We start from the raw sequence: 15,238 nt of genomic DNA, 5'->3' as shown, positions 1-15,238 counted from the left end.
AAAAGAAAAGGATCAAGCACAGGCTCTGTCCACTAGCCTGGTAAAAACTAGTGCCTTATTGTTATTGACTGTCTGAACTAGATGTTTTAGAGAAATTGTGACTGTCAGAGTGCATGACTAATCTGCATGGTGTCTGTCTGCAGCCTACACAACCTGTACACTACAGCGAGACTTCAAGACTGAACTTTGACTGACAAGACTGAACACGGAAAGCCCTCTTTAAAATATCAGTACAAGACAAAATTAATAATACTCACAATTAAAATGAATAAACATTACTCACACTAATTTAATTTTGACACTCAAACAATTGCAGAAACTATTTATTTTCCCAATAACTTTTTTTTAAATAGATTTTCTCAAACCCTTATTGACACCCCTAACTTTTTCAATTTCTCTCATTCTAGACAAACTCTGTTGTTGTCTTTAACCACTCATTGCACACTCACTGCACAGTGAGTGCCATGAATTTTACGAGTTGACTGTTTGGCTACTGCACGGACATCACAGATCCATCTCACTAAGTGTAAAAAAGTGTTTATGTGAGAGGTTGTGTGATTTTTCTCACAATTAAAATTTATATCAGATAAAATGAGCTTTGAAGAAAAAAAAGGCTATTTCTGTATCTTTCAGGATGCACTGTGTGAATTTCCCACTGTGTGGCAGTAGGGAAGGGTTTTTAGTATTTCATTGAGAAGAAAACAGTTGAAGATCTCATGATCTCTGAACAAATGTTATGTATCCATCCATCCATTTTCTGGGCCAGTTATCCTACACAGGGTCATGGGGATCCTGGAGCCTATCCCAGGGGCCTCGGAGCACAAGGCAGGGGACAATCACACACACTCGCACACCCTTTCATACACTACAGACAATTTAGAGATGCCAATCAACCTACAGTGCATGTCTTTTGTACAGGGGGAGGAAACCCCCAAAGAACGGGGAGAACATGCAATTACCATATGCATGCATTCATATCAGTCCACTAGTTATTTGTCAGGACTGGGGATCGAACCCGGGTCGCTGGCGTGACGGACGTTTTACCGTTGAGCCACAGGGATGCAAACGCCGAGGTAGTGCACAAGAATATTTATTAAAAGTCAAGAAAAATAAAACAACGGGGAGAAACAAGAAGGTAAAGGATCTCAAAAACGAAGACAAGGCAGGGGAACTGAAAACAGCCAAAAAATGAAAAAAGAGAAAAAGGGAAAAAAGACAAAAAACAAGATGATGGCGCTAGGGGGAAAACACAGAAGATATTTAGCTCGAAAGAAGCAACGAGAAAGACAACAGGGGCTTAGGAAACAACAATAACCAAGCGGGGAACAAAGGCAAAAGGGACGGCTTAAATACACAGAACGGGAACAAGACACAGATGAAAGCAATGAAACCAATTACAACAAAGAAAACTAAGGCTGGGTGACATCTAGTGGGGAAAAAAAAGATGACAACAAAAAAAACACTGAAAAAGGACCAAAACTCTGACATTATTACCAGTTTTAATTCCAGCATCTGAGTCCACTTATAGAAACCTGTTGCAGTGCCTTTAGAGGTTTTTAAGGTGATGTGAAGGAAATGCTGATTGTCTCAACTGAGACAGATAGTCCAAGCTGTCCCTGATATTTATATACAATTTAAAAAGCACAGAAGTGAAGACGACAGAATTAATTTCTCTTACTACCTTCAACAGATTCATATGTTTTGGGCTGTGCTGGGTCTGGAGCTCAACATGATCTCACTGAACCTCAAGTGCTGCTTTTTTTGTTTGAACCCTGCTGAATACATGTATGATCCTCTTTCAATAAGCAAGAAAGCACTGGAAAGATGGTAATCCTCAGAGCTGTGACCAGCCCAGAACTGGGGACACTTACATAGGGAGCCCCGAGGTGTAGGTCATCTTCAATCAGATTTACTGATCACTTGGAATTAAAAAAAGCAATATACAAATTACAGCTACAAAGGGGAGCCAAATATAATCAAAACCTTGTTACTATGTTTTGCCCCTAGGTGTGAATACTTGTGTGAGTGTGTGTATGGTGCCCTGAGATAGACTACAGTCCCATCCAGGGTGTATTCCCAGTGTTCCCAGGATAGGCTCAGGATCCACGACAACCCTGATCAGAAAAAAATGATGAATGATAAATTAAATATTTGTAAATGAGGTTCTCTTTCTTTTTCTCTATCAGTAAAAACAAACTCACTAATTAATTCAAACCTGTTGTAATAAAAATCAAATGGATATATTGTTTCATGATATAATAATAAATGCTACCAGTTTACTGCAATAAAATCTAAGGAAATGAAGGGACATCCATTGCTAAACAGGAACAGCCTGCCTTGATTCAGACACTCTCATCTATCTCTTATTGCACAGGAAGAAATGATAATAACAGAAAAGAGAAAGACAGGTATCACCACCATTACATAATTTTAAAGAAGTGAACAGTATGTCAGTAAGTACTCTGGGTGGGTTTCATGCAGATCTGCATCGCTGATGAATACAGCATCGTGACCAAAGAGGAAATGACTTAATAAATCAGAATTATAAAAGCAGAAAGACATCGGACCACAAAGTAGATGCGAGGATCAGCAGAACTTTTCGCAGTTGGATAGACAGAGCATATTTCAAAAGAAGTAAAGGAGTAGAAGTAAAGTGGAGCTGAATTTCATTCCAGGATGAAGATTCTCATCATCGTCATCCTCTACATTATCTCAGGTCAGATATTCATCTTTAGTAACTGTATATGAAGTTATTTATACTGGATTGTGAGAATATTGTGAGAATATTACAGACATAAGTGAGATTTTCTTTTGATTGACAGGTCCAGTAGACTGCTCTGATGTGATTGGTTACTCAGGAGGAAGTGTCATTATAATCTCTAATATAAAGTGGTACGACCACAATAGTAAATATATTTGTAAGGTGACAGGAAAAGACTGCACTGATATAATACGTGCTGACACCAAACGCCACCAAGTTCACGATGGAAGATTTATGTTGTATGCAAACACAAAAAACTTCTTCTTAATATTGATCAGAAAGCTGAAGCCACAGGATGCTGGAACATACAGATTTGGTTTGGGGAATCAGAGCAACTCCACTGTGAACCTAAAAGTTCATAATAGTGAGTAAAAATTAAATCTTTTTTTACTAGTACAAACTATGAAATATTTTATCACTCACACAAAATTAAAGCATTAATATGGTATTATAGAGCTAGTACTGTTATAAACTGTGCAGGGTATTACATATCTATGCAGCTTATGAACTGCAATTTATTTGCCTTTTTGTTTGTTTGTATAATTGACAGATGCATCTTGTGGGGTGCCAAAAATAATGAACGCTTATCTTGGGCAAAATATCACCATCACCTGTAAATATCCAGGGGAGTATGAGAGAAACAGCAAATATGTCGACTCAGTGGATGACGACAGTAAAATCAAAGTCATTCTTAATTCTAACACAAAATTCCAGAACGGCAGATTCTCCATTTCTGATGACAGAAGTGCTAAAGTTCTCAGTGTGAACATCAGCGACGTGAGAGAAGCTGATGAAGTATTTTATTTATTTGGCGTGTGGAACGGAGCAGGGTCAGTCAGATATTACTCCTACTTTACAGAGATGTATCTACATATTACAGGTGAAACTTTTATTTTTGTCATTTTGAAAATAAATGTTTATACAAATAATTCTCACTAGAACTAAACCTGTGTGTACAGACAGCATTAGAGTCTTGTCTCAGTCATGAGCTTTTAAAAAGCTATAAACAGCTAATGTGTCATGGATTTTTGTGATTTTATATATTAAATAACAGGATTGAGCACAACCATTCAACCAGTAAGAGCCACCTTTATGATGACATCAGCAGCACTGAAAGAAATCCCTTCTGCAGTGTATTTCAGTAAGAACTCACTCATTTTACATAAGTCACTCGGTTCTTGTCTGTTAGGGCTTCAGACCAGGAACTGGAATATAAGTGGAACTGGAAGGTTCCTGGTTTGATCTCAGTATGGTTCCAGGATGCTGCAGGTTCTAATGTCCTTCTTCTGCGAAATGACATCATTAGACCAGCACAAAGACATTTAAAAAAATCAGGAACTGACCAGCAACTCTACTTTACACACATTGTTGTTGTTCCTCTTTTGGCTGCTCCCATTAGGGGTCACCACAGCGGATCACTGGTCTGCGTATTTTATTTAGTACAGTTGTTATGCCGGATGCCCTTCCTGACACAGCCCTTCCCAATTTCTGTCCGGGCTTGGGACTGGCACTGAGAGCGCACTGTTGCACATAACCCCAGTAGCTGGAGTTGGTTCTCTGGCCGGGAATCGAACCCGGGCCGCAGCTGTGAGAGCGCTGTGGCCTAACCACTATTCCTCCAGGGACCCAGCTACTTTACACACATACACACTACAAAATGCATGTCTATGATTATGTAGGAAGATGCTGTATTCGGTCAGTTCCTGTTCTGTATCTGTTGAATCTGTTTCTGTCTCCAGGTTCCTCTGTCACCATCATCAGTATCATCAGTGTGTGTGTCTGTGTGGCTCTGCTGCTGATTGGAGGATTTGCACTGATCTGCAAACTGAGACACAAGAGAACACAAGGTAGTGCAAGGTAGTATTGCTTCTCTCTCTCTCTCTCTCACACACACACAAAGGAAACTTGATTAGTTATTACCTGTACGAATGTAGCACTCTAAATACCTACTGGATCTGTAATTTTTTTTTGTGTACAATTACAGTTTCAGCACTGTTATCCATGAGGAAAGACTATAAACAAGTGAGTAATTGTGTCTTTGTGCTCACGTAACTGACGCATGATGACGCATGACTTGAAAGCGGAGTGCCGCTTACCCCTGCTTTAGGAAAATAGTCAACACCAACATAGTGTGATATGGCCTGACACGAGTTACAGTTACTAGCCTGAAGGTGATTATTTTCCAATAACATGTTACTGAGAGCCCAGAAAGTGCAAGGTCCTCTGTCCTAAAGACTTTCCCATGGCGGAAATCAACTGACTGTTACAAAGAGCTAACACTGGAGACTCATTCCATAAATGTTAAATAAACACTTCCTTACAGACCACTTCACCATTTCAAGGATAATACTATATCTTCATTGAATAACAACATAAAAGTTATTAGTAATGTTAGATTATATGGAGCACCAAGCTTTGAAAATCCTGTTAAATAACTGTTACTACAGAAACAATAACATATTAAAATGAGTGCATTAATATAAACCTGTGGTTTGTATTACAGCCAGCACTATTGCCAGAGCTATTATTATAGAAAAAGAATCAGCACCTTATGACCAGTCAGACTGAGAGAATTCATGCTGTGTAATAGGATGTATGCACATTCAGTGTCGGGAATCTCCTCACTCATAAAAACACACGATAAGATTAAACTTGATGCTGAATGAAGCATTAATTGACAGTGTTAGAATGTAAAATTATATTTATTTTTCTACTTCTGATTATAATAATGATCCAGCTAATTTGTATGACATCATCAGAATGACTTCAATTTGAAAATTTATCGGTACACAAACCAATCAGATTCAGTATACTAAACATTTGGATTCCACCATCAGCCAATCATGTTCACCTTCCTTTGTCTGAATTCTAGGTCTTGCTAGCTCCCGATGATGTTGATGATGAAGACGTTCACTCGCCTCTGGTTCTATCGCTTCTTGTTTGTGCTGTGGAATTCTGTAGTGTGCCTGTGTTCACTTTCTTTATAGGACTGTGATTTGCACAACCATGTTGATCACAAATCAGTGCTAGATTGATCACAGATGTAGCTTCTGGAAGACCGTCTTTGTTTTGCTGAATTTCTGTTATGAAATGTAAAGTGGCCTTATGTAAAAGAAATTCTATATAAAAATGAAACATTATGAATACACTATTATTATTATTATTATTATTATTATTATTATTATTATTATTAGTAAACTGCACTCTTCACTCTTAGTGCTTATTTAATTGGTTCTTAACAATTTATAGTTTATGTCATGATGCTACTTATTATTATGGTCTATTAGTAGAAGGTACTTTATTCAATTTTAAATGCTTCTAAATAATGTATATTTGCTCTATGCAAATTTTGCTTTTCTCTGTCAATAAAGTCCCAAACTGTGCTTCAAACATATCATTAATTATTCTCTAAGGGAAGACTGCCCCTTCTTATTAACCATTAAGTTTTGTTAGTTTCAGTGAATGAAAGAGAAAAAAACACAAAAATTGTATACTCAGCATGTTTTACTTAATTTTATTTTATTAACGGAGAACAATTATATATTGAAACCTATAGTTACATGTTAGCGATGATGCATTTATAAATATAAATACAATATACAGCTGTAGCACATCTGTCATCAGGACAATCCTGAAGCATGGGATATTTTCCATGCTCTATTTCCCCAAATATTCCACCTCTTTAACAGATTTATATGTAAATCATTCATATTTGTAAATGATTTTATATCACATTTATATCTGGAATATGCTGTTGAGTTTAAATTGCTTGTATTACGTTTACAGCATTTAGCAGACGGCTTACAGAAGTGCTTTAGATCCTCTATAAAAAACACATCCTCATGCTAGTTCACTAGGTCAGGAATTAAAAGTACTTGCAAGAAAATTTTGTGAAAACCAGTCATTTTATATTATTGGCATTAATTAAAGAATATGAACAATAATGAAAATGAGCCAAAACAAACCCGTAAATTAAGACAAATAAAACTAATAATTCAATTATGACAAGAGAAATGCTGGTCTGTCTCCAGAAATCCATAATCTGTAAACAAATGCATCAGCTGCCAGAAGATTTAGCACTTGCTTATTATTAAGCATATTAAGATATTAGTTAATATAAATGTGAATAAAAATAAATATAAATAATATATTTTACTAAATAATTTTATTGGCATAGAGCTTCCACCTCTTCCTTGCATCCTTTATCCTCATCTTTCATTTCATGCTCCCAGCTGTCTGTGCACTTGAACTTTTATGGACTTTTGTGGGTGTCACTAATGATAATACAAATGAGCTGTGTCAGGACTGAGCTTTGCATTTTACAAGTGATCAAGACATGCAATACACACTCAATACACATGCAAGTGTGAAGAAAATCAGTGTTTCCCAGAGATTTGTAAAACTGGCAGAAAATTTTAGTTTGGTTTGACATTTACACACAACTTTACTAAAAGTCTGATAAATGAGGCCCATTGTTTATTTTGCTAATCACTGAGATGAACCTGAGATATACAGTAGATACAGTGAGCATTATAAATATGCTCCAAGTGTACAGAGTGTCCCAAAAGTCTCCATACACAGGCAAATGAACAAATTTTAGCAAAATTTAACTTTATGTACAAATCATTTCTTTGTAAACACACACGGAGTCATCGCTGCCACTCAAGATGAACTAACACATCGTGTGTTATGCATTTAATTGCATGTCCATCGCAACCTTGTGACAGCTTCCCTATCCAGCCATGAGAATGATTTCAATACGTTCTTCTTTTGTCAAAGGCATTCTTAAAGGCTATCGGAAATAACCTTTCATATAATATATATAATATGTATAAAATATATATAATATAAACTAAGTATGAAAAATTTTGCCTATGTATGGAGACTTTTGGGACACGCTGTACTGCTATAAAATAAGAGAGATGCTCTATGGTCAAAGGGACATCCGTTCCTAAGAATTATGTTAAATTATATATGGATGAGCCATGATCATCGCAAAATTGATTTGTTATTCATTGCAGTAGACATAGGTTTGTACTGAAATTTCACAGCTTCTTATGCAGTAGGATGAATAAATATAAGAGTTCTGCATATTTTTTTGCCAGGAAAAAAGTGTATGCCATCAACCTCTGACTGAAATTATGAACAAGGATTTGCAGCGTGCTCAATACTGTATGAATCAGCACAACCCAGATAAAGTGCATGGGTCTCGGCTGAACAAGGTGGCTGACTATGTATATTTCTATGTGAGATGACTGACCTAAACCTTGTTCAAATGTGGAAGCTGTTTGGCTTTTATCATCATTTTTGTAAGGAAAGTGAAAAGCTAGAACAAAGGAGTATTTTTTAGTTTTGGATGACTGGCAGCAACTTTAACGTGAGAACCTGTGCTGACCATAAGCATTTGGTAAATGATTGCAATAAAATGTTCTTATTATCCATAGTCATGTTACTTCTGGTTCCTTTCAGTATATTAGGTCTGTTGGTCAGCTCATTCACCTCCCAAAGAGTTCAGTAACATTTCTAGTTTTTTTTCTTCCAAACCACTAGCAGGAATATGACCTGGGACATTCCTTGTATTTGACCTCTTTTGAACCTCCAAATGATTGGATAATTATTAGACAATCATAGCTTTTAAAGTCTTTCTTGTTTCATTATAAAAGGGAAAGGGTTAAGGTCTTCAGAAATCATGGTGGTCAAGCTAAGGTGTATAAAGATTAAGAAAAAAGGCTCTCCAAAAATGTCAACTTTGCAAGCAATAACAACATTACCTAGGAAATCATTTGTCTTATTTCTAATTAAATAATTTGTCTAATTTATTTTTTATTGTAGTAAAAATAAATTAATACTGTAATTATAACTAATGAATGAATGAATGAATGAATTAATACTGTAATTTATTTTGTGTGTAGTGTGTTTGTTCTGTTGTCAGCACATCTCATATTTTTCTTTTCAGATGTAAGTACTTTTTAGTGGTATTTCGTTTTTTTTTTTATTTAGTTCAGACATTTCACACTTCTTTATATGCTGTATGTTTTACTGAAATATTGATTACTTTTGCTGCCTTCATGAAATAATAGCCAAAACCTGTGGGTGGATGATTTTTTTAGGATTACAGCTTTGCAGTCCTTTGTGTTAAATATTATATTATATTACAGATTGGGTGTAAGAGGTGGCTATACAAAAATTACAAAGCAAACATACATTGTCACATGATTATACTCTTATCATGAGGTATTTGGCCAGGGAAAGCTTCTAGATACTATGTATGTCTATGCTTGTTATTTTCACTTCTCTTTATTTCTTTCCCAAGGGCATCTTTTCTGTGTCATTGATTACAAACTTATTCAATGCATTTATCATATGTTTTATTACTTTCTGAAAGCAGTAATGAAGTGAATTGCAAGCATGAAGAAGTACACTTAAAAAGTGAAAGTAAACTTTCAATGCATTGTTACAATGGTCATTTTCAGCACACAGTTAAAAATAATACTAAAATATATTTACATAAAGTGCAAATAAATACACTTTTAAAAAATAAACAAAACTTTCAATTCAAGTATATTTTTGTAAAATATATTTTAAGAAAATATACTAAATTACAATTATTTTAAATTGTGTTAAAAGTTGTATGGTAAAATTAGGTAAAAGCATGGTGGTAATACACTTTTTGTATATTTAAAGTTAGTACAATTTTTTTGTTAGTATATTTGCAATGTACTATTGAAACAGGAAAAATATTAAAAATACAATAAAGTATACTTTTTTTCACTAGGGTGGGGTTAGAGTCAAAGGTCATTCATTCATTGTCATAAAGATTAAACAGTTCTTGGTTTGATTCATGCACAAACCCACATTACACTGCTTCTTGGTGATGCACAGCATCTTGATGTTATTTTTCCACTACTTTGTGTTACTGCCCAGGACTGCATTACTGCTCTGGTCACTTACACTGTCATTGTCACGTCTCCTGCTCTTCATAACTACCCTGATCTTCCTCATAATCTTCACCAATGCATTCACTCTCACTACATTTACATTTTTACGTTTACAGAATTTAGCAGTCACCCTTTTCCAGAGTGACTTACATAAGTGCCCATCAATAAACATATCCTCAAAGGTTCACTAGGTCAGGGACTGAGAGTACCATCAGTCTAAAATCTCTGTTAGGGAGGTTAGTACAGTATGGAAATCACACAGGACAATGACACTGTTTTTTTTTAAATAACAAAGTGCTAATTTAAGTACTTGGCGAACAGGTAGGTCTTTATTCATCGTTTGAAGACAGCCATTCACTCATCTTTTTGAACAGCCAGGGGAAGTTCATTCCACCACCTAGGTCCCAGGGCAAAGAAGACCCTTGATGCATGTCTTCCTTGTACCCTGAGAGATGGTGATCCAATCGAGCAGTGCTAGAGGATCGTCCCAGAGGAGAAGCCAGTCCATTATAAGGCACCACACACACATTCACACACTAATTTAGTGTAATCATTCCACCTACCAGCTGTGAAACTCTTCTACATACTGTGTTGTAATTGACTGTAGGAAGATTTTAGGCTAAGAGAAATAAAAGACAAGAAAAATAAAGATCACATGATAATGATGGTATCTTCTTAAAACTTATTTATATGCTGTTTCTATCAGGCTTTTATCCTGGGAATACTGGGTGTGAGACAGGACACCTGAGTTTCTCTTCTACTTTTGAGAATTAGAATGAATTTTTTTTTTCACATGAGTTTCATCATATTTCAAGTATACAGTATTGTTAATAGTGAAAACTCAGTGTACATTATAATGAGATTATATTATAACTCCAGTGTGCTGTTAGACTAATGATAATAATTCACATGTCCTATCCTTTCTTTAAAAAGCTCATTCGACAGCATTATAACTGTAGAACATTCATGAAAGAAATACAGTACCATCTTCAGATGCATTTTGGTAACTACACAACAATTGTGTTTCCTCAATTTAGAGATGAATTGTGTTTACAAAGTGTATAGGCTTAGTGTTTTTTATACAGTATAGAAAAATGGGATCTCAGTGACTTTGACTGTGACATGTTTGTTGGCGCTAGGTGGGCAGGTACAGAAGAGACTGTAGCAAAAGCAGAAACTAGGATTAATTTATCTTATTACCTTAAACAGGTTCACATATTCTGGGCTGAGATGGGGAAAGGTGCTTAATGTATTACCTCTGCAGTTTGACTCAGTTTCTTTCTTTCTTTCTTTCTTGCTGCAACAGGGATAATACACTTGAATAATCAGTATGTATTATTTAATATAACTGGAACTCGGTGTTTCACTGAAGCTCTGAATATGCTTTCTGCACTCCATTAACACTCATCCTCTACAGCTGCTGACATTTTTATAGTAAACAAAGGCAGCTGGTATTCCAGGAACTACTGACAATATCTTCAAAAAAAAATCTTCAACTGTGCATATTATTTACTTGAAAAATGCCAACATACAAAACAAAGCCACAAGAATAAGCCAAATATACCAAACCTTGCCACTTTGCTTTTAAAAAGCTACAATTTAAAAATTCTGTTGAGATTTTTTCCTTTTCCCTAACACTCAAAACACATTCTTAAAGTGTTTTACAAACTGTCATAGAAGGAAGAATATTTTGCAGTGGGTAGTGTTGCGGTCTCACAGCTCCATGGTTCCTGATTTGACCCTGAGCGTGTGTTACTGTTTGTGTGGAGCTTCTGTGCAAGTTCCATCTGTGTTCCTGTGAGTTTCCTCTGGATTTTCCTCCCAAAAACATGCCGATAGATGGATTGGCTACGCTAAATCGCCCTGTGAATGAGTCTGTGGAAGTGTGAATGAGTCTATGAAAGTGTGTGCATGGTGCTCTGAGATGGACTGGTGTAAGATCCAGAGTGTATTCCTGCCTCACACCCAGTGTTCAGAGGATAAGCTCAGGATCCAGCACAACCCTGTCCAGCATGAACTGTTTAATGAAAATGAATGAATGAATGAGATTCTCTATCAGAAAGAAACAAACTCTCTAACTCTTTCAAATATACTGTTATGTAATTGTCAATAGATTGAACTAGAAATAGATGCTATTAGTTTACTGCAATAAAATCTATCACCACCATTGACAAGGACATAAATTTAATGAAGTGAACAGAATGTCAGTAATAACTTTGGGTGGGTTTCATGCAGATCTACATGAAAGAGGAAGTGACTTAATAAAGCAGAATTATAAAAGCAGAAAGACATCAGACCACAAAGTAGAAGCAAGGATCAGCAGAACTTTTCACTATTTCAAAAGAAGTTAAGGACTAGAAGTGAAGTGAAGCTGAATTTCATTCCACAATGAAGATCCTCCTCATCTTCATCCTCTACCTTATCTCAGGTCAGATATTCTTCTTAAATAACTGTATATGATGTTGTTTATCCTGGATTGTGAGAATATTGAAAGCTCAGTAAGGTTACAGACATGAGGGAGATTTTCTTTTGATTGACAGGAACAGTAGACTGCTCTGATGTGACTGGCTTCTCAGGAGGAAGCATCATTATGATCTCTGATATACAATGGGATCCAAGCCATACTAAATATATTTGTAAAATGGGACAAAGTGATTGCAATGATATAATACGTTTCCGCAGCCAAAGTCACCATGTTCAATACAAAAGATTCTTGCTGTATAGAAACACAGGAGGATCTTTCTTAGTGATGATCAGAAAGCTGAAGCCACAGGATGCTGGAATGTACAGATTTGGAGTGGAGGATCAGAGCAACTACACCGTGAACCTAAAAGTTCGTAAAGGTGCGCAAATATTTAACGTCATATTAAATATTTACATATTAAATCTATGACCCCATTGCCCATCAAAGGCAATGTTAAGGCAGTCATCAGCTGTTGAGCTTATAAATTGTAATGTATTTGTTTTCTTGTTTGTATAATTGACAGATGCATCTTGTGGGGTGCCAAAAATAATGAACGCTAATCTTGGGCAGAATATAACTGTCACCTGTAACTATCCAGGGGAGTATGGAAAAAACAACAAGTATGTCATCACGCTGGATGATGAGACTCAAATCAAACCCATTATTGATACTCAGACAATATCAGAGAAAAGCAGATTCTCCATTTCTGACGACAGAAGTGCTAAAGTTCTCAGTGTGAACATCAGCGATGTGAGAGAAACTGATGGAGTATTTTATTTATTTGGGGTGTGGAACAAAGGGGCGTCAGTCGGGTATTACTCCTACTTTACAGAGATTCAGCTGCATGTAACAGGTGAAACTTTTCATTTTTGTCATTTTGAAACTCAATGTTTACTTGAAGAATTCTCACTAGCACAGACAGCATTAGCCATGCCCCAATCATGGCCTTTTTAACTTAAACATTATAAACAGGTAATGTATCATGGATTTTTGTTGTTTTATATTTTAAACAACAGGAACCTACATGACAACATCAGCTGCACAGAGAGAAATCCCATCTGGTGCAGAATATTCCAGTAAGAACTCATTCATTGTACATAACTCGCTCTTTCATGCTTTCATGCTGTATTCATATTAACTGTGTACTGACATGGGATCAGTCAGAGGATAGGTGTGTTACAGACAGAGGATAGGTGTGTTACAGACAGAGGATAGGTGTGTTACAGTCAGAGGATAAGTGTGTTAGGGCTCCGCACCAATAACTGGAACATAAGTGGAACTGGAAGGTTCCTGGTTTGATCTCAGTTTGGTGCCTGGATACTGCAGGTTCTAATGTCCTTCTTCTACAACATGACATCATTACGCCAGCACAGAGGATTTCAAAAACAGCAGGAACTGACCATCAACTCTACTGTACACACATACACACTACAAAATGTGTTTATGTTCATGTATGAAGATGATGTGTTTGGTCGTTTCCTGTTCTGTATTGTCTCTGTGTCTGTATTCAGATTCCTCTGCCATCATCAGTGTGTGTGTCTGTGTGGCTCTGCTGCTGATTGGAGGATTTGCACTGATGATCTACAAACTGAGACACAAGAGAACACATGACAGTACAAAGTAGTGTTTCTTCTCTCTGTATATATAGCATTAGTTTTTGGTTTTTTGTTTTGATTTTTTTTTTTAAATGCATCAGTAGTACAAGTATCATTGTAAGTTTTTCTAAGCATTTTGGAAAATCTGCCAGTGTTTCTTGCATGTGAAACCTGACAGCCAGCATTACATTTGTTTGTTTGTTTGTTTGTTTGTTTGTTTGTTTGCCTAAAAAGTGCCCTAATACAAAAGTGTATTACAAAAGGTTTTTTTTTGCCTAAAAAGTGCTCTATTAGTGCTCTTAAACAGTTTTCTGTAACATTAAAAAAAGTAAGTAATGTTTGGAAATCCAAAATTTTAATTTTTGTGTCTTTTTTGTGTATGATTACAGTTTCAGCACTTTCATCCAAGAGGAAACATAATAAACAAGTGAGTAATTGTGTCAGCGTGAATGTGCGAATGTTGGAATTTGCACTATTTTTATAAGTGCGTTGCTGGTTTTTAGAATATGTTATAATTCTATAATACATAAGGAGTAAAACACTAGGAGACATTCTGTAATAGGAAAATAATCAACAACAGCATGGTGCAATACTGCATGATATGAAGTGGAGTTACTGTTACCACCCTTAAGGTCATTATTTTCATAAGGTCATATGGTCATATTTTAGGGACATTAATATTATTAATGTTAATAAAATCCCAGAAATGGTAAATAAAAGTGTCTTTACAGAGATCTTCACCATGTCATTCCACCAGCAGCCAATCACATTCTTCTTTCCTTTGTCTGAATCCTAAAAGTCTTATTAGGTCTCCACTCTCTTATAAAAGTCTTATTAGCTCTCATCAGAGGAACTTCACTCCGATCTGATCCTTTGACATCCTGTTAGAGCTGACAACTCTGTTGTCTTTAGTGGTGTGAGCTGCCTCATAGTGGCCTACTGCAACTCCCAACTATGTGTGTGTCTGTGTTCACTTTCTTTACAGGACTGTGACCTACAAAACCATACTGCTCACAAATCCATGCCAGTTTTGTAACACCTGAGGTTCTGGACGCCTGCTAACCATTCTTTATGTGTATGTGTTGTTTTTTATTTTAATATTATTATTATTTTTTGCATTTGAAATGCAAAGTGACATTGAGTTTGAGAAAAGTGCTATATATATATATATATATATATATATATATATATATATATATATATATATATATATATATATATATATATGTATGTATATATGAAACATCATCTTCTACTTCTTCTTCTTATTATTATTATTAGTAGTAGTAGTGCTTAACAATTTATTCTTGATTTCATGATACTACTGTGCTTTATTGAAGCTCATCATTAGAAATGCTTTATTACATTTTAAATATGAACCTGCCTCTAACCTCCACCTGCCAAGATGATAAAGAGGAATAGATTTAGTGCTGCAATCACATTTGAAACATTGAACTTTTTCTGTTTCAATTAAGCTGTT

General features: G+C 35.8%; 2 protein-coding genes across 3 annotated transcripts; both read left to right on the top strand.

The window, feature by feature from the left end:
- The first annotated feature begins 2,569 nt into the window (after positions 1 to 2,569).
- Positions 2,570 to 6,151, top strand: LOC113545556 (polymeric immunoglobulin receptor). Of its 2 annotated transcripts, none has more exons than XM_053240536.1 (7): positions 2,570 to 2,716; positions 2,823 to 3,125; positions 3,312 to 3,591; positions 3,816 to 3,902; positions 4,501 to 4,618; positions 4,746 to 4,783; positions 5,634 to 6,151. In XM_053240536.1, exons 1-5 carry the CDS (start codon positions 2,677 to 2,679, stop codon positions 4,610 to 4,612), a joined length of 822 nt encoding a protein of 273 aa, XP_053096511.1. In that variant the 5' UTR covers positions 2,570 to 2,676; the 3' UTR covers positions 4,613 to 4,618; positions 4,746 to 4,783; positions 5,634 to 6,151. The 2 variants fall into 2 exon arrangements, with proteins under 2 accessions (XP_053096511.1, XP_026800755.2); XM_026944954.3 differs by having other exon boundaries at positions 3,312 to 3,641.
- A 5,846-nt stretch (positions 6,152 to 11,997) lies between these two features.
- On the top strand, positions 11,998 to 14,878 carry LOC113545649 (uncharacterized). The gene is made up of 7 exons (XM_026945077.3): positions 11,998 to 12,127; positions 12,240 to 12,542; positions 12,687 to 13,016; positions 13,180 to 13,239; positions 13,675 to 13,783; positions 14,148 to 14,185; positions 14,744 to 14,878. Exons 1-6 carry the CDS (start codon positions 12,088 to 12,090, stop codon positions 14,176 to 14,178), a joined length of 873 nt encoding a protein of 290 aa, XP_026800878.3. The 5' UTR covers positions 11,998 to 12,087; the 3' UTR covers positions 14,179 to 14,185; positions 14,744 to 14,878.
- The last annotated feature ends 360 nt before the right edge of the window (positions 14,879 to 15,238 follow it).

This window comes from Pangasianodon hypophthalmus, chromosome 16 (assembly GCF_027358585.1).
Source record: "Pangasianodon hypophthalmus isolate fPanHyp1 chromosome 16, fPanHyp1.pri, whole genome shotgun sequence".
NCBI lineage: Eukaryota > Metazoa > Chordata > Actinopteri > Siluriformes > Pangasiidae > Pangasianodon > Pangasianodon hypophthalmus.
Note: the sequence above shows the minus strand (reverse complement) of the source record. Positions and strands in the feature narration are given on the sequence as shown.